Consider the following 24,157-nt stretch of genomic DNA (forward strand, 5'->3'; position numbering starts at 1 on the left):
ATTTTTTACTCCCATGACATGATTTCCATTTCCATGGGCTCATTTTACAGATTCTTAGATGTACACAAATTTTAGCCTGGTATTTATGTTAGCGTTCCCTAAGTTTGCTATATGAATAATAAAACTGGATATTTTTAGCAAAAATCTGTTTGATTTTAGCAGAATATAAGACAAGCGTCCTTTAAATTCACTTTTCAGTTATGTCCTCTACTAAAACAGAGTGGGTAAAAAATAAGATAAATTATTATAAGTAATAAATAAGAAACATGTATACTCATGATGCTAAATATGTTGCATTTTTCATTGGATTAACACAAAATTGCTGTGCACAGGTGCTTTTGTAATTGGGACTCATTTGGTAAGTGAGTCAGTGACCCTCAAAGTTGAGTAGCTGGGTTTTGTGGTGTTACTATGATGCAGTGCCACTTCCAGGATTGTCAGAATGCCATCTGTGCTCACAATTCAATAGTTTTTCTTAAATTACAGAAGACTTCTGTGTATACTTAGCTGCAGAGCTCAGTTCTGTTCTCAGCAGAAAATTACTAATTTCTCTATTAAGGACCTTTCTTGTCTCATGACAAGAATGACATGGTCTCATCATCCAGAAGTTTATGGTGGTAGAATTGCCCTCCACACAGAACACACTTGACTGTCCTTCATAGTAAACTATTAATAGATGTGAGACTTGTACAAGTTAGGTCTCTTATCACTGGAATCAAGCTGCACTTCAAATGTTGGGGGTTTTTTGTTGTGGTTAAGTTTTGTTTTAATTCATAATGCAGTACACCTAAAAAAATACAAGCAAGAAAAATCTGATAGCTAGAATGATGTTAAAGAGCAAGTTTAGCTTGTGAGATTGTAGCCAAACTGGAATTTTGTGGGGTTATTATTCGATCTTATATAGATCTGAGTGTTTTCCATAGGTGTAACAGCCTTAAAGAAATGCTTTCTGATTAGTTCTAGGCTTCTGGTTGTTCTTAGTCCAGTTGTGAATTTCTCCATTCTATTATTGTGAAAGAGAAGTAAAGTTAGTCTAAGTGTAAGCTGTTTAAGGCCAACAGTTTGAGGGGGGCGGAAGACAGGTGGTATATAGAGGTGTTCACAGCTTTAGAGATAACAGATGTAAACTGCAATATAGTACTTTATTGAAGATTAAAATACCTGATTTTTTTAGCTTTCTATTTTTTTTCATACAAAAGATTCTAGTAACAGAAGAGTGAGGCATAAAAGAAGAGAATTGTTACAGAGAACCAGTGAAGACTAAGAAAGCTGGGGGTAATTTAATAGCTATTAGTGCTCTGCTCTCAGATTATTACACATTTATACAAATTCAAAAAGTATTGGTATCACTCCTATTGTTCCATCCTCTGCAAAGTGGGGACTAGTATTGTTATTCTCTTCTCTGCTTTATTTCTGTTTCAAGCACTTGATGGCCTGGACATAAACATTGACTTTGGAAATTACTGCACAGGCTGTTCAAGACATGTACAACTCTAGAACAGAACAAAAAAACCCAACAGAAGTTTCTTCTTTACTGTCCTTTATGCAAGTGAACGTCTACTCTTTTAACTACAGAGTTTTTGAAAATATAAAATGATTATTAAGGAAAAACAACCCTCACAAACCAACACAAAAGAATAAGGCATGCTCTAGGGAACATAGAATGACTTTCAGATTTGAATGTTGGCAAGTGTAATAGCAGTTTATTCAACATTAACTGTGTCTTCTGGAATAAAATAGAAGAAAAAACATACAAAAAAGAACAAATATCCCTTCCTCTAACTCATGAGATTCTCACCTTGTGGAACTTACAGAGTGATCAGATTGGTTTTTTTCTTAAATATTGGACCTGCTTCTGCAGGAGGGTTGGACTAGATGATCTCTAAAGGTCCCTTCCAACCCCTACCATTCTATGATTCTATGAAATGTAATTTTAAATGTCATATATAACTGTATTTTCTTTTTATCTTGTCGCTTAGGGAGAATAAGAACAAGGACATTAGCATGACCTGATGAAAAAGTACTTTTTTAATTAGATTGGTGATATTTAATCTCAATGTTGGACTCTTTTGTCTCTCACACTCATGCTCAGACATCCACACACATGCAATTATATGTACATTAATATATTATTTATATAAAGATTATTTATCATGCTTTATATTGGAGATTATAAATGATATATACACGTATCTGGAGTATGTGTGCTGTAAGGACTACTTAAAACTCCTTAGATTCTTTTATAGTGATCATTATGGATTAAGGTACAGTTTAGACTGTAGATGTTTAGCCTCTCTAGGTTCCAAAGTTGTATGATATAAGTGGTTCTAGTTAGCATGTAATTTTCCAGAACAGTCTACTTAACAACTGACCCATAATTTCAGTTTTTCATTTTCTCATATGTTTCATACAAATCTGCTGTGTGACAAGGAAATGGTCATGTTTTGTCCTCAGTTCAATGTAGATTATGGGTTTCACAAGGTCAGTACAAGGAAAAGCATTTCTAATTTTTTTCTTTTCAGTTAGTTTAGGTAATTTTAGCTCTCTCTTCTATAATCTCACCAGAATTTTGGTTTGTTTACTTTTATACAACCTCAAAACATGAGACTTCAATATCCTCTATCTTATTTGCAGTTAAATATAAGTAAATACATTATTTTGACTCTGTGTTGAAAACTGAGGTACAATTAATCATCAGAGAGCTCTTCTTATTGATCCTGAGAAAACTGATTGCATACATTTTCATGAGGGTTTTTTCCCCCTCGACTGAATGGAAATCTAAACAAGAAACTGCACTTGTTACAAGGAATTGAGGCAACTTAAACACTGTACTAAGAAACACATATTTAAAGGATCTGAAATAAGCAACACTTTCAAAATAATAATAGCACTTTCAATTTTTTTCCCTGTGTTAGGGGAAAAATGGAAGAATTCAGAGCACAGTGATAAACAGATGTGATTTCTTGTTGGTTGTACATAGCTAGATATTTGGGAAGTGCTTTAAATTAATACCCATTGCCTATTTAGATGCCCTAGAATAGCTCTACAGCTATTTCTGTGGGAGGGCACTGCTCACTTCCAGCCCCTTGCAGATGTCGTGAAGGCATTTGGGTACTGAAACACCAGATGCCTGAGTGTAGTTAATGGGGTTGCACTGTAAACGCAAATACATTTTGTATATTACAGGAAGGTGACCTGTTATTATTTGCATCTTCTGTTTCGGTGCTTCTTTCTTATCTTTTACATTTGCGAATTTTACTACACATCATGCTGGACTCCACAGGAGAGGATGATTTGTTCTGGTCTCTCAAAGTAGACTATCATCTTCTAGCTCTCTGAAGCTCACGGACACAATCCTGACTTTCATGCAGAAAGAATGTTCAGTTAGAGAAGAGTTCTGCTGGTTTGAGTTGATTAGTTTTTATCCAAAGGAGACTGATCTGATTTTAACTGGAAGGATTATGTAGTAGGAAATACTACAAATGGTGCTTGAAAACTTCAAGATAGTCTTGACAAATGAGAGTTTTTGAATACATTTTTGAGTTTGCTTTTTTTTTTCTTTAAGGGTAGATTTTTCAGAACCTCAGAACACTTAAAGAAAAACATAAATCAATAATGTACATGTTGTGTCCAACATAATACACTGCCAGGAGATAGCTGCATAGAATAATAGAAGCACAGAATGGTAGGGGTTGGAAGGAACCTTTAGAGATCATCTAGTTCAAACCCCCTGCAGAAGCAGGTTTACCTAGATGAGGTTGCATAGGAGTGTGTCCAGGTGGGTCTTGAAGACCTCCAAGCAAGGAGACTCCACAACCCCTCTGAGTAGCCTGTGCCACTGCTATTTCACCCTCACAGTGAAATAGTTTTTTTCTTATGTTTAAGTGGAACTTTCTGTGTTCTAGCTTTATCTCATTACCCCTTGTCCTGTTACTAGCTACTATAAAAAAAATGGATGTCCCAACCTCCTGACACTCACTCTTTGGGTATTTATAAATGTTAATAAGATCTCCCCTCAATCTCCTCTTCTCCAGACTAAACAGCCCCAGTTCTCGCAGTCTTTCCTCATATGAAAGATGTTCCATTCCCCTGATCATCTTGGTGGCCCTGTGCTGGACTCTCTCCAGAAGTTCTCTGTCCCTCTTGGCCCAGAGCTGGACACAGGACTCCAGATGAGGCCTCACCAGGGCAGAGTAGAGAGGGAGAAGAACCTCAACCTGCTGGCCACACTCTTCTTGATGCGTTCCAGGGTGCCATTGGCCTTCTTGGCCACGAGGGCACATTGCTGGCTCATATTTAGCTTATTATCAATCAGGACTCCCAGGTCTCTGCAGAGCTGCTCTTCAGCAGTTCGACCCCCGGCCTATACTGGTGCGTGGGGTTGTTCCTTCCCAGATGCAGGACTCTGCACTTGTCCTTGTTGAACCTCATGAGGTTCCTCTCTACCCAACTCTCAAGCTGGTCGAGATCCCGCTGAATGGCAGCACAGCCTCTGGGGAATCAGCCAGTCCTCCCAGTTTGGTGTCATCAGGCAACTTGCTGAGGGTACACTCTGTCCCCTCATCCAGGTCATTAATGAAGATGTTGAACAAGCCTGGCCCCAGAACCGATCCCTGTGGAACTCCACTGGCCACAGGCCTCCAACTCGATTCTGTGCCATTGATCACCGCCCTCTGGGCTCTGTCATTCAGCCAGCTCTCAATCCACCTCACTGTCCACTCATCCAAGCCACACTGCTTGAGCTTTCTGATGAGGATGTTATGGGAGAGAGTGTCAAAAGCCTTGCTGAAGTCAAGGTAGATGACATCCACTGCTCTCCCCTCATCTAGCCAGTCGGTTATACACTCATAGAAGGCTATCAGGTTGGTCAAACAGGATTTCCCCTTGGTGAAACCATGTTGACTCCCCCTGATAACTATCTTATCCTTCATATGTTCAATGATAGCATTCAGAGTGAGTTGTTCCATCACCTTTCCAGGGATGGAAGTGAAGCTGACCGGCCTGTAGTTTCCTGGGTCGTCCTTCTTGCCCTTTTGGAAGACTGGTGTGACATTGGCCTTTCTCCAGTCCGCAGGCACTTCGTCTGTCCTCCATGATTGTTCAAAAATAATGGAGAGAAGCTTAGCAATCACATCAGCCAGCTCCCTCAGCACTCTAGGATGCATCCCATTAGGACCCATTGACTTATGAGCCTTAAGCTTGGCCAACAAGTCTTTATCCTCTTCCTCTTCCACCCAGGGCAAGTCCTCTGCTGTCCTTGCCGGACAGGGCTTCCTGAGAGTCGGCTTTGGCCATAAAGACGGAAGCAAAGAAGGCATTCAGTACTTTGGCCTTCTCTGCATCCTCAGACACTGTTACTTTAAAATATCTGAAATTTGTAGGGCTAGGAGATCAAGTCAAAAGTCCACCACACAATCTAAAACACCTCTGTGAACTTCTGCAATTGCAAATGGTGTTACTCAAAAATAAGTGAGGAAGGAAAAGGTGTTAAGATCAACACCTTCTTCTTGATTGAATGTTGTGTTTTAATCCCATCCAGCAATTAAGCACCACACAGCTGCTCACTCACTTCCCACCTGCAGTGGGATGGGGTAGAGAGACACAAGAAATATAAACTAAAACTTTTGGGTTGAGATAAAAAGAGATTAACAGGACACAAAAGGAAAGGAAGATAATAATAACAATAGTGATGGAATGCACAAAGCAGCTGATGCACAGTGTAGATGATCACTATCTGCTGACTCACACCCAATCAGTCTCTGAGCTGTGATGCCCCTTGGCTTTCTGCTCCCAGTTTCTGTACTGCACATGATGCCCTATGCTATGAAATGCTAGTTTGAATCAGTTGTCCTGCCTGAGTCTTCTTGTGCACTCCCAGGCTCCACTGGCAGGGCAGTAGGGGAAGCTGAAAAGTCCTTGACTTAGTATAAATGTTGCTTGGCAACAGTTAAAGCATCAGTATATCAACATTATTCTAATGCTAAACAAAAAATACAGCACTGTACCAGCTACAGGGAAGAAAAATTAACTTTATTCCATCTGGTACTAGTACATCAAAATAAATATGTGAGCCACTATGTGGCAGTTGGCCTGTTTGCTCCTGTCATATACAAAGTCCCTGGTTTCCAGGAGCAGCCAGACATAACTGACTTTGGAAAGGAGATGGTTCTGGCTTCTGCACTGTGCACCTTGCCCAGATAAGCTCTGACAACTTCATCCACTTGCTACAGACAAAACTGCTCTAGTTTTTCACAGTAAGTGCTACCAAATCCTTGAACAATTACGGGTTTCCTAGTCATAACAGTAAGTCATTTCCATCCCAAAGGAATTAGACATCTCCTAGAAGACTATAAATTATTAGACTTTGCAGAGAAGTGGGAATGACTCAGGCCTGGGTTGTTTCCTATTTGTAGCCCCTTTGCAGATCACCTGTTTAGTAACCTCAGTGGAGGCTGGAAGCAATGCCCAGCCTAAAGTCTCTGAGATTGGCCTCACTCATGGTGTCAGCTGGGAGTCAGGCAGTGCAGCCAGGGGCAGCAGGCATGCCAAAGACAGGATAGAATGTTTTTGCTGTAGATAGTTTGTGAATATTTGTGAATTGGGCCATTGAAGACCTCAATAGTAAAAAATGTGTTTCAGGACAAACACCATCTATTGCTGTATTTAAAACAGGCTATGGATATGCATATTAAAGTGTTGCTCATCATTACAGAAAAATCATCATTCCTGGCATAGAAATTGTGTGAGATTTTCACCCTTAAGTGCCATAAACTTGCACTCTGCCAGAAACTGCTTAGTTTGGTTGCTTATATTCAAAACACTGTGCAATCTTGTTAGAGCAGTATGAATTCTTATTCTTTTTTTTAAATGTGGAAATTAAATATCACTAGAAACCCTTAGTGTAGAAGACAGTAATCTCTGAGAGTCTAAATAACAGACAGTGAATGCATTGAACCCATATTTATGTTGGCCGGTCATGTTATGAGCAGTCCTATCAATAGCTGTCTGGCATCTCATGTGAACAAAAGCTGACTGGAGAGTAAGAGTGGTGCAGTCATGCCAAAAAGCCATGCAGGAAGAAGAAAGATCCAGTAAGACTTGCTTATAATACAGGAAAGAATTGAACTACATATCAAAGTCAAAAAATCTTTTGAAAGATGGGAGTTTATTTGACCCAACTTTGCAGTTTTATTTAGCAGTTAAGGTGAGGCTATTAAAATAACAATGCACGCTTTGAGAGGAAAATTTGTTTCATATTAGAAATGAGAAATACATAAAGCATAACCAAAGGCTATTTCAAAGGCATGAGGCAGAATTGGACTCTGTCATTTATCCAGTGCAGGCTTTGGAAGAGAAGTCAAAGAAATAAAGAGTTGCTTCTGTATCATAAGTATTCTGCAAGTCTCGCTGCAAGCAAAGTGCACACCCATGGAGTGTAGTTTCATCTGCAAGCGTATACGTTAAATGCATTGTAAAGCATTTTGCTTATTTCAAGTATTTGAAATGCAAAGCTTGGTTTTTAGTCAAGCGTGTAAGGTCTCACCAGGAAGATGCTGTAATCTTTTAAATGATTTCAGAAAAAAAAAGATAAAAGGGTTGATGATCCTTGAAAAAAATATTTGTGTGCAAAATGCTGTGTTGAAGAGCTTTGAGGAGGGTTCAGAAAGCTTTAAGCAAATTGGGAAGGAGTTCAGAAACTGTTTCCAAACCGTTTCACTCTGGAATACTTGATGGCATTTTTATTAGGTAAGCTGTCAGTCTAGTAAATAGGCTTCATTCAGATAAATAATAGCATAGTCATTTTTGATTAGGAGATACTATATTTAATAATAAAGGATTTTATTTGCAAAGTCTGTCTCAAAGACTCCCAAAATATCAGCAAACAGATAAACCTTCAAAATGTTATAGATTAAAAATATCTACATAAGGACCAAGAAAGCTCTGTGGCCTTCTGACTATGAGGCTAGAACTTAAAGAGGTCCCAGCCAGAGCCTGACAAGACACCTTCCTACTCTCTATTCTACTATTCTTTCAGAGTAAAAGACAGGATATGCAGATCAGTGTCAGCTTAAGGTAACAATATGAAAAATAGTGAGAGATGATGATTATGCAATAGCTGAAGGGATGAGATGTTTATGAATTTAAAACCAGACAAGGAGTGAAGCAGACTTGTTGCTGCTTCCAAGCTTGACCAGCATCTGAGAGTACAGCTGTGATAAGTGATTTTTAAAGGCTGTTACCGAATCTGGACATAATGATTAAAGTGACCACGTGAAAACTGAAACACCTCACAAAATGCTATGTTTTGTTTCAGGAGAGAAAAAAAAAGAGGGGGTAGACTTCTAGGATATAATGTTATACTTGACTATTTTGAATAGTAACGAGAATGAGAATTGAAAATTTTCCTGATTTCCACTTTTCTGATTTTCACAGAGGTAGGAAAAGTTGTAAACCTTTAAAAGTGTGACACTGGGAAGCTGCCTTCTTGATGACAGCCTCACCTAAATATCCCAAACTTCCCCTTATTCTGTAGGAATGACTGTGATATGCTGAGAAATCAGGTATATATGCTGCATGTATAATTTGCTAAGATACATTCTTCAGCAGGAAACAAATTCTGAAACAAGCAGCACTATGCACAGGCATTTATTCTCCTGAGTTAATAAGGCTTCAAGCTGTCTGGTTTTTTTGGCTTCCCATGTGAATTTACTGTCTCAAGTAGTCAAGAAATCAGATAAATGTGTGCATGTATGCCTCTGTTATTCAATGAGAAGAAATGAGAAGTTTGCAGAACTGTAACAATTCCTTCAGTCCAAACAGGCAGATTACTCGATACAGGTATGAAATGACATTCATTGTTTAACAAAGCAGTTATTTAGATTAATCTTTTTTAATCCATTCACCTCCTTGATGCTATTTCTAGTAGTCAATTGCTCTATAAAACTAGTAGTTCCTCTTTGGAGAGTTGTTAGAGAATAAATTGCAAAACAGATAGGTTTTTGAAAACTTTATATTCATCAGTAATTCAGTAAGTGACACAAAGAAAGAATGGTTCAAACTTTAAAAACATGTCTGAAGTTTTAACTTTTCTTCACAGAGAAATTAGTTTGATTTGTTCTCTATCCCTGTTCCCCTGAACAGTTTCAAGAGATCTTGTAGACAGTTTGATGGAAGCCAGATCCCTAAGGGTAGTTAGAAACTCTTTGTGATCTGAAAATTCTAACAAAAATGGAGTCTCCTCAATGCTATTTAAAATATATAGATATATTATTTTCTGGGAATATACTGTTTTGACTTGTATTTGGTTTAGATTTTTTAGCAAAGATATATTTTGAAAACACTTATAAATCTTGTCATTTGCATTCCTTCCATGAATTTCAATGGACTTCAAATTTGACACTGAATGATAAATGCTTTTTAAACAAATAATTCTGCAGAACTAAGAAGGACAAGGTGTTGCTCGTGATGATCATCTTGTGATTATCATCAAATTATGATGCATCGAGCTGTTTTAGTTACTTCATATCTCATCCGAGTATGTAGTTGTGATGTACAAGCAATGACATTATCAGGATATCTGGTTAATTTAGCAATGTATCTTCTTTTTGAAATAATACTTTTTTGGTCTTATGTCATCATCTAGTATTAAAGGCTGCAAAATTGTGAAGCTATCAAAATAAGTTAAAAGATACTGAGGTGTAAATACAATGCAAACTCTATATAAAAAAAGAAAAGTGGTGTATATTCTTCCTGTTTGTGTTCCTTTGATTCTTAAAAGTTGCATGATATATGGATAAACATGCCTCAAATGACCGGTATTTCAGTGGAAGGAATTTCTCTGCTTATGTAAAGTGATAGCCTGGATTTTAGAATAACTGCCCCATATAGCAATCCAATTTGAGTGTGAGGAGGTAAATGAAAGACATGAAATTAATCATGTTTTGCCAGCTAGCAATGACATGAGGTCCCTACAGGGAAATACTGTAGACAGCTGAAGTAAGCTAAAGCAGTTCATAAATGGCTTCAACTCAAGGCCTAAATCTGTCCCAGAATCCACAAGAGTTGTAAGAGTATGAGTTCTGAAAATGTGTAGATTTTCCTCTTTTACACCCTCATACAAAACACAAAAAAGAAAATGTAATTTAACTTGTACTTTAGTAACATACAAAACAACCAACAAAGTTACTTTGGTGTGGTCAATTTTCATATAGAAATAAAGTCCTTTAATAAGGACAAATATTAAAACATTCCCATTCTAAAATTTGTTGAAAATGCAGGATGTAGTGCAGATTGCAGTGTCTGATCTCTTTAGGTTGTTGTTATCCTCATTTTTCAAATGTGACTTGTTTGAAGATGTTAATTATTTAATGTTTTTTCTCTCTGTTTCCCTTGTCCAGCGAAATGCCTCAGCAGAGAAAGATAATTTACATGTGACCTCAAGAAAGGAAGAAAATCAGAGCATCCAGGAGTGCGATTCTCAAGATGTAAGTTTAGCTCACCTAGAAATCAGGGTCTAATCTAGATTCTATGATAACTTTAATGCCTTAGGCGATTATCCATGTGGCTTTACTTGTCCTAGCCAAGCTGGTACATATATTTTGTAAGCCAGATATATTCTGCATTAAAGTGCTGAAGAGTAAATGCTCTTCGCTGTCAATCCCTGCAGTATACTCTCTGGATTTCTTATAAAGACTACTTAATACAACTTGTAAAGCCATTGCAGGAAGAGAAGAAGTAGAAAAGATGTGATTTGATGTTTAACCATTTCAGACATTGGCTTGAACCTGACTGAAGTGTCGCTGCATTACAGCGAGATGCAGAACTTTATTTGCATATAGCTTCCACTAATAATCAGGCACAACTGTCACAGATGTTTCATCTGATGAAACAGAGCCTTCAGGGAGAAGTAAGAGGTGACAGCATAATAGCCGAAAGTATGTAATCTTGTCCACTGCCATTCTAGGAAAGCTGCAAGCTGTGTTTTTCTTATGATGTGTCTGACAGAAAGCTAAATCTGCTGCTTTTACTGAGGCAAAACTCATGCAAACATCATGGTGGGAGCTGTTAACAGAAACCCCAAATGCAAGTATTGTAGCTGCAATTATAACAATACAAATAAAACAGGAAAAAAAAAAAACAGAAAAAAATGAGAGATTAAATCTAAGAAAATATATTATCTGCTCAGTAGTTCAAAAAGTTGAATGCTACCTTGAATAATTTGAAAGTGAAAAATAGAAGAGAGCAAGGGATAGTCTGTCACAATGGCTTTTGAATGAACTACTCAATACGTTACTTACCTAACAAAACTCCTGTGGAGGTAACTGGGTAGCTTGCTGGTATCGAGCATAACAACATGTGGCAACATGTAGAAATGTTTAGAAAATAAGTCTTAGATAATTCAGTATACAACAAATAGTAAAAAAACCCTATATATATTATTCACTTATTGCAAATACACTAAGAGTTTACTCAGTTATGTCGCTTTCCCTCTGCCATGTGCTCTAGAGGTGAGCAGAGACAAGGAGAAATGGTGGATCCAGAAGAGTCCATATTTTGCTGTTGCACCTTTCTTCATCTCTTAAGATGATGAAAACTTATTCTCTTACTAATAAAAGATGAAGGAGAATAAAGAATAAGGTGTGAGATTCTGAAGTCAGAGTGAACTCCATTTGTTTCTGTATCAAGCAATGCAATGAAAGACACCTAAAACTTTTCCATAAAAATCAAGGACTTAGTTGTTTTGAGTGTGATGGTGTCTGTGTTTCTTGCAACTAGCATTTTTAGCTATGTAGTCAGTATGGTAAACTGTCTGGTATGAAAAGTTTGTCTGAGAAAGAAGATGCCAACTGGAGTGAGGAGTCTAGAGAAGTCAAGCACTTGAGTTTCATGACTCGAGTTAAATTAAAATCTAGCCTTATTCCATCCCTAAGTAGCATTTAGACTATATATTTTAATTTGAGTAATAGGATTAAGTTTTATATAATTTAATCTCTCAATGTTAAGACCAATTCTATGCCCTATGAGACTCACATTTCCTTTACATTTAAAATCTTTAACGTTCGTTAAATTTGCATTTGACAAAACCTTCTTGTATGGAGGAAAAAGTAGTAAAATTAGGGAAAGCATAGCATAATGTTATTCACTGTGCCTTGCTAGATAATGCTCCTTCCTGGAAAATTAAGCAGGTAATAGTTTTAGCAATCTTAACTTACTTCTAATCATGTTGTTGCTAGAAATTAATTTTCCAACTGAAAAATGTGTATATTATGGGGTATTCACAGCTGCATTCTGTTCACATTGAAGTACAAAATGTTGTCTATGGAACATCATTGTGCTATGCTTGCAGTGCCTGTTGAAGGAATAGCTTTGAATGCCAAGTTAAAAAAGAGACAGGACAACCCCACCTGCAATCAAGGAAACCATAGTGTGTAGTTTATCTCAATCAGAAAATATTCTTTTTACTTTGTGTTAATATAAACTAATAGGCATAATATTGTAGAGAAATACTTCTTTTCAAATTGTGACTGCACTCAAGCACCGAATTTTCTTGCCAGAGGGATGTTAAATAATTATTTCCTCAGAGATTTTTGTGTTACCATCCCTACACTGACCCATGAAGTTTTATGACTGTGGTTCTTTGGAGCTTGTCTTGGGAGAATAAAACATTCCAGTTTGTCAGAATCCCCTGATCTCACTTTAATTACCTCATAAACTTCAGTTGTGAAAAGGGGATATTTTTCTTGTAAACCCGAAGACTGGTTAAAAGCAGGCAGTAAATTTTTCAAAGACAATGAAGGCATTAAAATATATTTTTCAAAAACTATTCCAACTATTTTACAAGTCTAAAGACCTACTTTGACCACTTTTTATCCTGTGGATTGCTCACTGTGATGAGTAAGGTAGTTTTCCTGGTTGTTGTTTAAGTTGAAACTTGTTGAAACTTCTCTTACACGTACCATCCATCTGAACATGAACTGCAGAGGAAAAGGTAGCAGTGCAGATTATGACATTGGACTAACAAGCTCTTCCCACCTTTTGTTGTTATTTTCAAAATATCTCATGTTTACAGATCTATACATATCTTTTTAGAGCTAAGGAGTATTCGAATTAATTCATTTTGAGAAATGAAATAAAAATATCACTTTTCACAATTAACTCTTATATTATGGCATCAGAGATACTGTCTTGAATCCTGAAAGATCAGATTTATGTTCCTACAGGTTCATATTGCTTTAATAGCACAAAACTGTAGTTCATATCTGGGAGTACTATCACTTGGAGAAAATTCCTAACTTCAGAATACATTTTGGAGCATTTCTCCTAACTTCATTATTATTTGGTGTTGTGTGTTTGTGTGTGTTGTTACCAGAAGATTTTACAGCTGCTAAACTGCCAACGAGAGAAGTCTAGGCTAGATGACAGGTACCATTTGTTTAAGAAAAATTAATAAAAGTCAACATCAAGATAAAAGACCAGAACTCTAATGCAAATGCTTATAACAAAGATACAACTTAGAAACCTAGTACTTCAGCAATGCTTTCTCAGATCTTTGCAAAGATCCTCTGATTGTCTCTCTGGTAAACAAAATGTTATTTATGTTTTGGGAGAATTACTGTAGTAAAGACTGACTAGAGAAGAATATGCAAATTTTCCATTTTTAAGGCAAGAAACAAAGAGAAATTGCTAGTTGCTAGTCTCAGTCAATTTTTCTTTTAGTCTATATGGCTAAGTATCCCTCTCAAGTTCGTATTCCCACTGCATTTTTTTTAATGGTTTTAGGCATGTTCATAATATTTAATGTAGTTTACATTGGAATGAATACAAATGAAGATTTGTTTACAAATGGGATACAGGCAAGCCAAATTATAGTGTCTGATTTTGACATCAGATATTGCTGACAATTTTGTTGTCATAAAATTTGATGTGGGAAGTGTGACAGCCAGAATTGGTAGAATATCCTCTAATACAACATCTTGATTGTTTCAAATCATCTAAAGTCATTGTCAAAGGAAAAAAAACTTTCCTTCAGATTCCTTTTAAAATTTTCTGTTATTTAGACTATTATTATTCTATTAGAGGAATGTTGTGAGTACTATTTTTTGTCAGTCGTGTCTGGAGAATGTTTCCCTGTTTGGCTTCTCAAAGTCTCTGTGCAGGACCAGAGTTCTGCAGAGATATTTTCCCTATATAGTTTCTTTTTTTCTCTCTTCCCAAAACCTTTTGGGAGCTTTTTTACTATAATGTACTTTTCCCCTTTTTCATAACAAATGATTCCTATGTAAGTAACATTGTCATTTAAAACCACCTATTTGTTAGTGCTAAAACATCAAACAAATTATAAAATGTTACTTTGTTCTCTGTTCTCAGCTTAGATTATTTTACTCTTTGTCCTTAATAGAGTCTTCTCTGATAAATAAAAGTGATAGTGCTTTTATTTACTGCCTTAATTTCCTGCAATAAACAAACGCTGCATGTTCATTAATCATTCAGTGACAACGGACATTGAGTATTGAAGCAAAACTTATACGTGTTTCTAAGCAACCACAGCATTTTGCTTCATTTTTCTCTATCAATTTCGATTGCAGAGCTTTGATCACATTGTACTCTCCTAGTGCTTTCCCAAAGGAATAATGAGAGAAAAAAGGAATTGTCATTATAACAAAATTACAATCTGATAAAATTTTTAAAGTGAATTCAGTAATTCAGTTCCCTAAATGTGGACTATGAAGGTCATGAGGAGTTACATGAACTTAGTTTAACCATCCACTTAATACACTGTGCTCTAAAATAGGAGAAGGATATGAAAAACTGAAGAGAAGTCAGGAAAACTTAAATGCACACTTCACATACATCTTGCTCCACATCTTTCTTCTAAACAAAAGGATATTGAAATACAGCTCTGTAATAAACTCATGAGCAAATCTGATTAAACATGTCTTTGAATAAACCGTGGACTTAACTTGGCTAAAGATGATCATGATATCTAGCTTGTCATTTGACCTAGCTGTACCATTCTTTTGTCCAACACCTGGTTTAGTTTCTTCAGAACTAGCTCAGTGCTTTCTCCTCCATGGTACTCTACAAAAATCCTACATATCTGCCTAAGTACCTGCTGAAGCCAAAAGGTCTGTAATGAAATGAAAGGATGCTGAAGCTGCAATGTTTGGTCTACTAAATCTGTGTGATGCCCTTTAGCTGCAGCAGAATTGTTTTCTGTAAAAGCTGGATATAATACCACTTATTTAAACTTTGTGATTTCCTGTCCACTTGTGATATGTTGGATGGTTATTTGAACAAGAAAGCCTGTTCTTATTTGCTGTGTTGATGCAGTGGAATGCTCTTCTACTTACATTGTTCAGCAGTTTGCAGATGAAATTGCATAGTTTAATAGCCAAGGGACATGCTGAATTTTAACTGTCTTTTTGAAAATTCTTTTTAAATGAAGATGCACACTTGGCTGATTCACCATTGTAAGGTATACATCCAACTGTGAGCATCTCCAGCTCTGCTGTATAATTCACTAGATGAACTGAATAGCATAACTTCTGAAATGTGTCCTTTACCGATCAAGCTGCATGTTTGATAACTAGAATTTCTCACATAGATACTTTGTTAATCAAACTACACACTAAACTGATAAAAGCAGCACAGTATTTCAAGACGCATGCCTCAATTTTCCTATCTCGTCAAATTTCTCAGTTTCAGTTCCTGATATTTTTTCTTCTCTTTATATGAAATGTAATGCTTAAGGGAAAAATTGCAATTGCATGAAAACTTGATTTTACTGACACAAGCAGATCATTAATGTGTTTATGTAGAGCAACTAACAAGCATTCAACTAAATTCACTCAATTTGGTCCGTTTCTCTGCCATATAGGAGAAAATCATAAGACATGTGTTGTACTTAGTCATAAAAATTGTTAATGTTGACCTAATTAAATTTTAAGGACAAGGTAAGAAGACACTGCATTTTGAAAAGAGTTAATAACAGTAAAATGGCAACTATCAAACATACTCAACAGTTTTCAAAATTTCTTTTTCCTTAAGTCTTTTCCTTACGAAAGATTTATCTTTCAGTGCTTGGAATTCTCAGTGCTACGTGTTGCAGCTTTTAGTTAAAATGTTAGATGCTTTTTGACATTTTGTGATAAAAATACAGTATATGCAGTGTGTTGAATATAATGTTGGTCTTAGAAATATACATATAATTACAAAATCTATTGCGGACATATTGGAAATACATCAGAAAAAAAATAATGGTAAAGAATGCTTCCACACATAAAATATAGGGATTATTCTGTAAAATTGATTTGTTCCTGGGTGAAATTCTGAATTCTGTTGCCAACAGCTAGATACAATGTCTGAAATTTTAGAAGGCAGGACACTAAGTTTCAGAGGAATTCCTCTTTCTGTCTTATTTCATGCTCCAACTCATAAAACCATTTCAATGATTAGTCATCATTTAATTAATAACTGTGTACTTGAATAAAGACTGTCAGTGATTATAAGCATTGAAAGCTTACTTCCTGAATCTAGAAAAAGAAGCTTGCTTCTGTGAGTGATTGCTAATGAAGCGAGGACAAAATCTACTTGATTGAGATGTCTCTAAGAACTGAAGAGAATACCTACAGCAGAATGCCTCTTCATCTCTGATGAACCTATAAATGTGGCAATTGTAGTTAATTAGCTTAACTCAGATGAGGAAAACAACAGACTAGTCCAAATGCTCCTTCCAGCATGATGAGGTGAGCATTGTTTGTGGCCAATGAATAGAGAAAATACTAATTGAATGTCCAAAACATCAGGGATTCTGCTTCTAAATGGAACTGGGGTTTATTCTGCTTTCCCTGTTCCCTTTGAAACTGCCAGTCTCAGCCTCCTTAGAGGAAAGCAGGAGGATGCACAGAATGTTGCTAAGGATAAACTACCCTTTTTGTTCTAAATGCCAATGTCAGGAAATAGACTTCAGCAGTGAAGTTAGAATTTGAGTCTGTTAGATTTTTTTGCTGTTATAAATGCAAAAGAGTACACTGTTTTCCATTTGCGTATTGTAATCTTGTATGGAAAGTTCATTATAAGACAGCTTTTCACTATGCAAGCAATAATTAGCGCTTTTTATAGTGTTGCAAGGCTTTAATCATCCCGTGTTCTTCAGCTAGACATGTGTGTTGAATTATCTCCTCTTTATAGCTTCCCAGGCGTTTAGTCTTCTTCACCTTTGCCACATCCTCTGCCTTCTTGATCTGCATTCTTTATACACCTGTCACTTCAGGGGAACAAGAAAATAGCCAACGTATTTCACTGTATTATTATGTTGGCCCTAGATCCACATGCCACCGTTCTGGATCCCTGGAAAGACACTAGCTAAGGGACAAAGGGCAATCACCTAGTCAAGGTGTCTTCATTTTCCTCTGGGTATTAGATATTTTTCTTTCTTTAAAATTCTTAGTATGAAGCTTAAGAACTTTGATGAGGTTCTCTGGAAGTACTAAGGTGGTAGATGCTCCCACTCCTCTCCACGCAGCTTTCTGTACAGCAGTGGGGGAAACAGTCTGTATTGTAAAACATGTTACAGTCAGCACAAAAACCAGAGCATCCTCAAAGTATTGCTGACAAGCTCTTAAATTACAATCTGCTTTGTTATGATGGTGTGGGAGGATTCAATGCAGTTGCATTAAACTAGCAGGACTGAGTTGAGACCTTTTATTTTCCTGGGAATTAGTGCCTTTTTTGAATTTTTAACTTTCTAAGTATTTTTTCTACTTATATATTTTTGTGACAGAAATGCTCAAGTATAATTTTGCCCTGGTGTTCCCAATATGCTGAAATCTTGATTCCGAGCTTGGCAAAATATTACTATGTTATCTAACAGACACTTCTAAAATCAAGTCTTCATAAAATTAAAAACAAAATGTGTTGACAATATTTCAACTCCTTGATTTTCCAAAAGCAGCTCTTTTTGATTTTTATTAGTTTCCACCATGTCAAGCTATCCTTCTCTCACTTTTTGTAATTAGTGTACCTCTCACAGGAGCAAGTCTGATAGAGACTCACACAGAAGAGCAAACAAAGCACTCTTTCCACTGCTTGGCAGTAAATTAATATTTGACCTTTTTTGTCTGTATATCACTCATGAGTGTGAAAGCTATCCTAGTGTCTTGATTTATGTTTCTCCACTTGTCTGAGGGGGCCTTTAGCTGAGGGAACGGGGAGGGGGGTGGTTTTATATTTATGTGTTTACTTCTACATATACCTGCACATATATACCCACACACCTCTGTGTGTAGCTGTATATGTAAACACATAAATATGCACACAGGGAGGTATGAATACATATACATGCATTGCTTGTGTCCATGTGTGAGGTTGTCTATGTATGTACTAAGTACTCACTTTAGGTTGTGTTAAACCCAGTTTAGAGTTAGAGCTGTTATGCTCATCTGTCTCAGCTTTCGAACTGAGCTGACTTGAAGCTGTAAGCCCATGGAAACATCCAGCTCATCCACAGTGATGGGTTACAGTGGCTATTTCACAGCTGCTGATTGATCGTGTATTGAAAGTCATTGCTGCTCTTCGATCTGTAATTTATTTGTTAATGATATACAGGGTTTCACTGTGGCAAGGAATCAATAATGAATGCTTTATGCTTTGACAACATAAAGACATAGGAATTGGTTTGCTTAGAAAAATGTCCCATTCTGCTATCTTTTTCCAACAGCAATCCATATGGTGTGTTACTAAATGAAAACAACTTTGAAATGTGATAGACATTACTTTACTGCTGTTTTCCTACCAAGATGGCCTTTGTTATCTACTCTATTAATCACTTATAAAGCATTGTTTTCATCATTAGCTTTCATTTTCTTTAAGGCAACCTTTTTTTTTTTTACTTCTTTTATATATGTCTTAGAAGATTGACCTATAATTTCATTAATTTCAATGAATATGTTTGGAACTCGTGAGTTTGGTTGCCTGAATTTGGTTTAGTATATACAGTTAGAGTAAATTATGGATTTGTAAATGCTCTTTAGGGTTATTTCTGCCCTCTTCATTACACAACCTGAAATGCTGATCCTTTTTTTAACTATAACATCTGTTGTCCTAAAGCTGATCACCTAGAAGTCTCTAAAAGAGTATCTTTTTTTCTAAATGACATAATATTTTTTCTAGTCTAGCTCTCTAGTAAAATTATTATATATAAGTTCTTCCAAGATCATACTTTTAAGCTTTTGAAGTATTAAAATTGTGTTAAACATTTCTTCTCCTTGTCAGGACATAAATCCCTTTTATAATTTGATTTTTTTGGTAAAAGGATGAATAAGTGCTTTATCAATAGATTATTTTTTAATCAATCCTACTCTAATTACTCCCTATAATGTAATATTTATCCAACTTTTATCAGCTAATATATATGGTGAGAAAATTTTGAAAGTGTCGCCACCAACAGTTACTTCAGTTGCACCATCACAGAAACTCATTTCAGTAGCTTAGACGTGACTAAAGCCCCCTGAAGTACTGTAAAATCCTTGGCAGTACTGGTGTTTCTCTAGAAGCTTTCAGGAGGGAGGCAGCCATCTCCTCTCCAAGTAGTTTTCTTAATAACGTTTCATTTTCATATTCACACCTGTTCATACTTCAACTTTGTTACTGGCAAGGGACTGTCAAAATTTGTCAAGTGCAAAATCTTAATGACTTTTCTTCCCCGTTGTCAATGTCTTACTTTTTAATTAACTCCAGTCTCGTGTCATTTCTGCTGGAATGATATTTATAAAAGTTCCTGCTATTTAATTTGTATGTTGGGGTGTTTATATTCAGTGTTCTCTGCTGAGTGAGGTAATTTTATCGAGTCACATTTTAAGCTGTTTGTAGGATGAATTCAAGTTTATTTTCTATTTTCTTAAGAAAGTCTGTCCAAAAAAGTTTCAAAAGGTACCATTTTGAGATTTTTTTCTCTTTTTGTTCATGATTCCTTTGCTCTCCTGAGCACAAATAGTTTATTCTATCCTAGACCAATTTGCCAACTATAATATATATATAAAAAAGGAAAGTTGCAAAAATGCCAGCAAACCTTGTAGTAGGTATTCTTATTGAAGATATGTTTGCATTCCTAATCCTATGAGCAAATCTCATGTCCATATACTATTTTTTCACCTTTTCTTTCATTATTCCGTTGTATTACGTCTAATATGTAAGAAAATATACTGTTTAGGCTTGACTTGGCATTAAAAATCTTCCAGGGCATATGCTAAAAAGGAAACATTTCAGAGAAAGAGTTATGTGAAAATTTAAAATAAAAATACTTTAATGTTGGAAATAGTCTTGATGACTTAAAAACACTCCTCTTTTATTTTCAGTCCTCTTTTATTTTCTCTCCATTTAGATGGATCAGTTTTAATAGCAAAACAAGTAGAGAAATTCTAGCATGAACACATAGTAATGACAAAGATTAGCACTATTTTCCTGGAGTGTGTCCAAAGAAGGGCAGAGAAGCTTGGGAAGGATCTCGAGCACAAGTCTTACATGGAGTGGCTGGGGGAGCTGGGAATGTTTAATCTGGAGAAGAGGAGGCTGAGGAGAGACATGATCCCTCTCTACAGCTCCCTGAAAGGACTGTAACAAGTGACAGGACAAAAGGAAACAGCCTCAAGTTGTGTCATTGAGGTTTAGATGGCAGATGAGGATTTCTTCACTGAAAGGGTTGTCAAGCATTGGAACATGCTGCCCAGGGAAGCGACTGGGTCATCATCCCTGAAGATACTTTAAAGATTTGCTGGTGTGACACTGAGGGACATGGTTTAGTGGTGAACTTGGCAGTGCTGGATTGCACTTGACGATCTTGAAGGTCTTTTCCAACCGAAACAATTGTATGATTCATATTTTAATTTCTTCGCCTATGGCACCATTAGTCCTACTCCTGAAGGGACTTTAATTTAATTACAGCAGAAATTTCAGTGCTGGGTAAATCTCTGCATAAGACTCAAGATGAGATCTCTTTGGTTCAAAAATCTACTCTGTAATTAATTTTATTTATGCTGTTCAACTTTGTTTTAAATGATATTAAAAAGCATATTGACAAAGAAAATGACAATATTGCTGGAGAATAAAATGTCATCAGTGAATCTAACAAGCTTTTCTGTACCTTGAGAATCATCTGACTTCCCCATTCAGGGAGTTAATAAAATGTCATCAGTGACTCTAACAAGCTTTTCTGTACCTTGAGAATCATCTGACTTCCCCATTCAGGGAGTTATTATACATATCCTCACTGTGGGATTATTGTCTCTAAGAGACCTAGTACTCTAGACAAGAGAATAGTAATAACAAAGTCCTGACTGTAATGCTAGTTTTCAGCTGTTTGTTGCTACTTCCTCACCCATAACAGACAATTATAATTACCTTTCTGTTCCATGGGACAACTGTGGGAATAAACTTCACTATTTGAGATTTAAACGTGAGGGAAAAAAGCTAGATAGGCATTAAGTTGTTAAATTTGCAACCACATTAGACTGTTAGAGGGCTGATGGGAGTATGGGATTCACTTAGCTACAAAAACTTTGTTTTGTTCCATTTCATCAACTAGGCTAAGAAAACACTATGATTTTTAATTTTTATTAGGCTTTTTTTAGGAAAACCATGACTATTTTGGGAAAAAATACAAAGTAGTTATCTCTGACATTTGTATTGACAGGTTGGCAAGACATGTTTGGGGAATCGCAACAATTCGACATCTCGTTTGAAGACAGCAGAAACAGAGACAAGCTTTCAGGTACTCTGTTTCTGAGTGATTCTTGGATTTATATTAAAAGGTCTTGTAAAGTATGTCATTACTTCAAGTGTATTTAAGCATTCTACACTAATGCTTTTGAAATAGGACTGCCTACTCAGTTCAGACTTTGACTGCACCTGATTACAATTCATCTGTTCAAAATGGTTTCTATTTGATAACAATTTGCAAAACTATTTAATGCTTGAAGAATTGAATTACCCTAGTAGTCAGATTACTTAATTTAAAAATGTGATGTCTGTAGCCCTCAGAAAGGGAGAAGAGAGAGGCTTCCAAATACTTACATGTCTGCAGATATGTGAAGCTATATGCAGCCATGCTACCAATGGGAAAGTCTTCAGTGAGTTGTACACCTGAGCATTTGATAAGCCAGGAGAAAAAGTTAAAAATCACCATGATTACAAAGCAGCATCAGCCTTGTATGATTTTGTACTGTCAAAGATTGTGAAATCTGCTTCCTTTAATACAGATTAGAATCTTTTTCTAGACACAGATGGCAAATATCATATTCTGTTATAGTAGTTCAAGACTGGTTCATCAGTTTAACACAAAGGCAGCTTTGTGTCTACTGTTGTCATAAATTTTTAACATTCTTTTTAATTTGCTTATGTGTGTGTATATTGAGTATTCAGTGCTTATACCGATGCTATTTTCATCTTCAGCAGAAGTTACGCAGCCCTCCGTGGTCTAAACCTGAAGAGAAACAGTCACCTGAAAGAAATGAGAAAAAAATTGAAGAGTCTGTTAGTACAAAAGAGAAAAAACTCTAAGCATTCTAAAACTCCCATCACTTGCTTCCATCTTCATCTTTTTAGTCCAGAGGCATGAAATGTACCAGGTTTCTAAAGCATGCATTTTTCACTATTTTATGAATGTTTGTAAATTAGTCTAGAATAGACCAATTAGTACCTTTCAGCAATAATCCAAAATGGATGTTTGAAGAAATGCTTTGTAATACCATCCAGTTTTCGAACTCTTGCTCTATCTGATCAGTAACTGCATATGAATTAGTTTCTTTGTAAACAACCTGTATTCTTAAGTACTTTTTCAGTCTGTTCTATTTCATGTACCTTTATGGCAGATTAGGTTTTAAATCAAGAATTAAGATAAAATTAAGTGGGGAAAAAAGATATCTGTATAAACATAGTTGAAGTACAGTATAACTCATAAGTGCAACTGTAACAATGGAAAAGTAGATTCCATTACCTTTCAGTAATACCATTTAAAATCTCCATACATAAACAATAAAAGATATTTCATTGGTTTGATTTTTTTCTAACTGCTGTCACAACTAGTCCATTTTTTAGCACCAAAGCATTGACAGAAATGCAAAGTCAAAGGTATGGACATTGCTATGGCTTTTAGGATCTGAGCAAAATTTTTTGCAGGTGGAACTGAGGTGAGATGTTATAGCTTGGGTACCACTCATGGGAAGTCAGTTCCTTCCCTTATAGTTGTGTTGATGTCAACAGGATAAAAATACTTTAAATGGTAAAAGCCCATTTTGTCCACTGCAGGTGGCCCTTGGTCACTGCAGCAGAGAGGAGAACTTTGGTTGGTGTAATGTCTGTGACTTCTAGGATTTTTTCAGTTTCTCATGGGTCACATAACCTATAACAAGACAGCAGAAAGGACGTGAGGAAAAGGAAGACAGAATGTTTTTGTTGCTTTGCTTGTCTGTCATTATTGGTCTAATTTAGGAATTCATATACCTCATCTTGTTGAGATGCATATCTTTCAAGAACTAGTGCCTTAGGAACAGTTGATTGTAGGATGTGATGTTTTTGTGATTTTGTCTTGCATTAAGTGTTTAAAGTAGTTGTAACTTTTAAACTTAACCTTTCTCTTAGTACAGACTGTAGAACATTGGAACTTTTGCTAGGTTGTAATTTAGTTGTGTTAGTTTACTTTTTCTTAATTTGCTTTTCCTCACTTTTGAAACAGTTTAAAAAGCAAATAGACAAACATTGTATTTTGTGTTGCTCTCTGCTCCAATTTTAACTTTTAAGATTTCACCTATCCTTCTGCAGTCTCATTCAATTGCTGTCTGCTCCTTCCTGGTCAATATTTAACCATGATGTCTTGTATATGCTCCTCTACTCAAAAGTAGATATTGCAGAATGGTAGGAAATTGGAGAAATAGCTGCTGCCTGGAGAAACTTCAATAATTGTAAAAACTCGTGAACTGACTAAACAATGACAAAGTAGTACTCAGCAAAGTCACATTACTTTCAGACAACAGACGTTAAGTGTCAAAATAAGTGAAATCTGACCACAAAAATAATCAGGAGAGAGAGATTTGATCCTAAAATCAGTCATTGTCAAATCATGCTTATCAAATATAAATCAATTTGTTTCAGGCAAATGTGGGCC

The 24,157-nt window shown here is 36.1% G+C and overlaps 1 protein-coding gene across 1 annotated transcript in view; it reads left to right on the top strand.

Annotated features, from left to right (window-relative positions):
* Positions 1-22,627, top strand: part of LUZP2 (leucine zipper protein 2) — a 171,433-nt gene extending 148,806 nt beyond the window's left edge. Inside the window, exons 10-12 of the mRNA XM_062000202.1 lie at positions 10,398-10,484; positions 21,689-21,766; positions 22,447-22,627. Coding sequence (XP_061856186.1) covers positions 10,398-10,484; positions 21,689-21,766; positions 22,447-22,554 — 273 coding nt within the window. The 3' untranslated portion in view covers positions 22,555-22,627. The remainder of the gene's footprint in view (positions 1-10,397; positions 10,485-21,688; positions 21,767-22,446) is intronic.
* The last annotated feature ends 1,530 nt before the right edge of the window (positions 22,628-24,157 follow it).

The sequence above is a fragment of the Colius striatus genome, chromosome 7 (assembly GCF_028858725.1).
Source record: "Colius striatus isolate bColStr4 chromosome 7, bColStr4.1.hap1, whole genome shotgun sequence".
Lineage (NCBI taxonomy): Eukaryota > Metazoa > Chordata > Aves > Coliiformes > Coliidae > Colius > Colius striatus.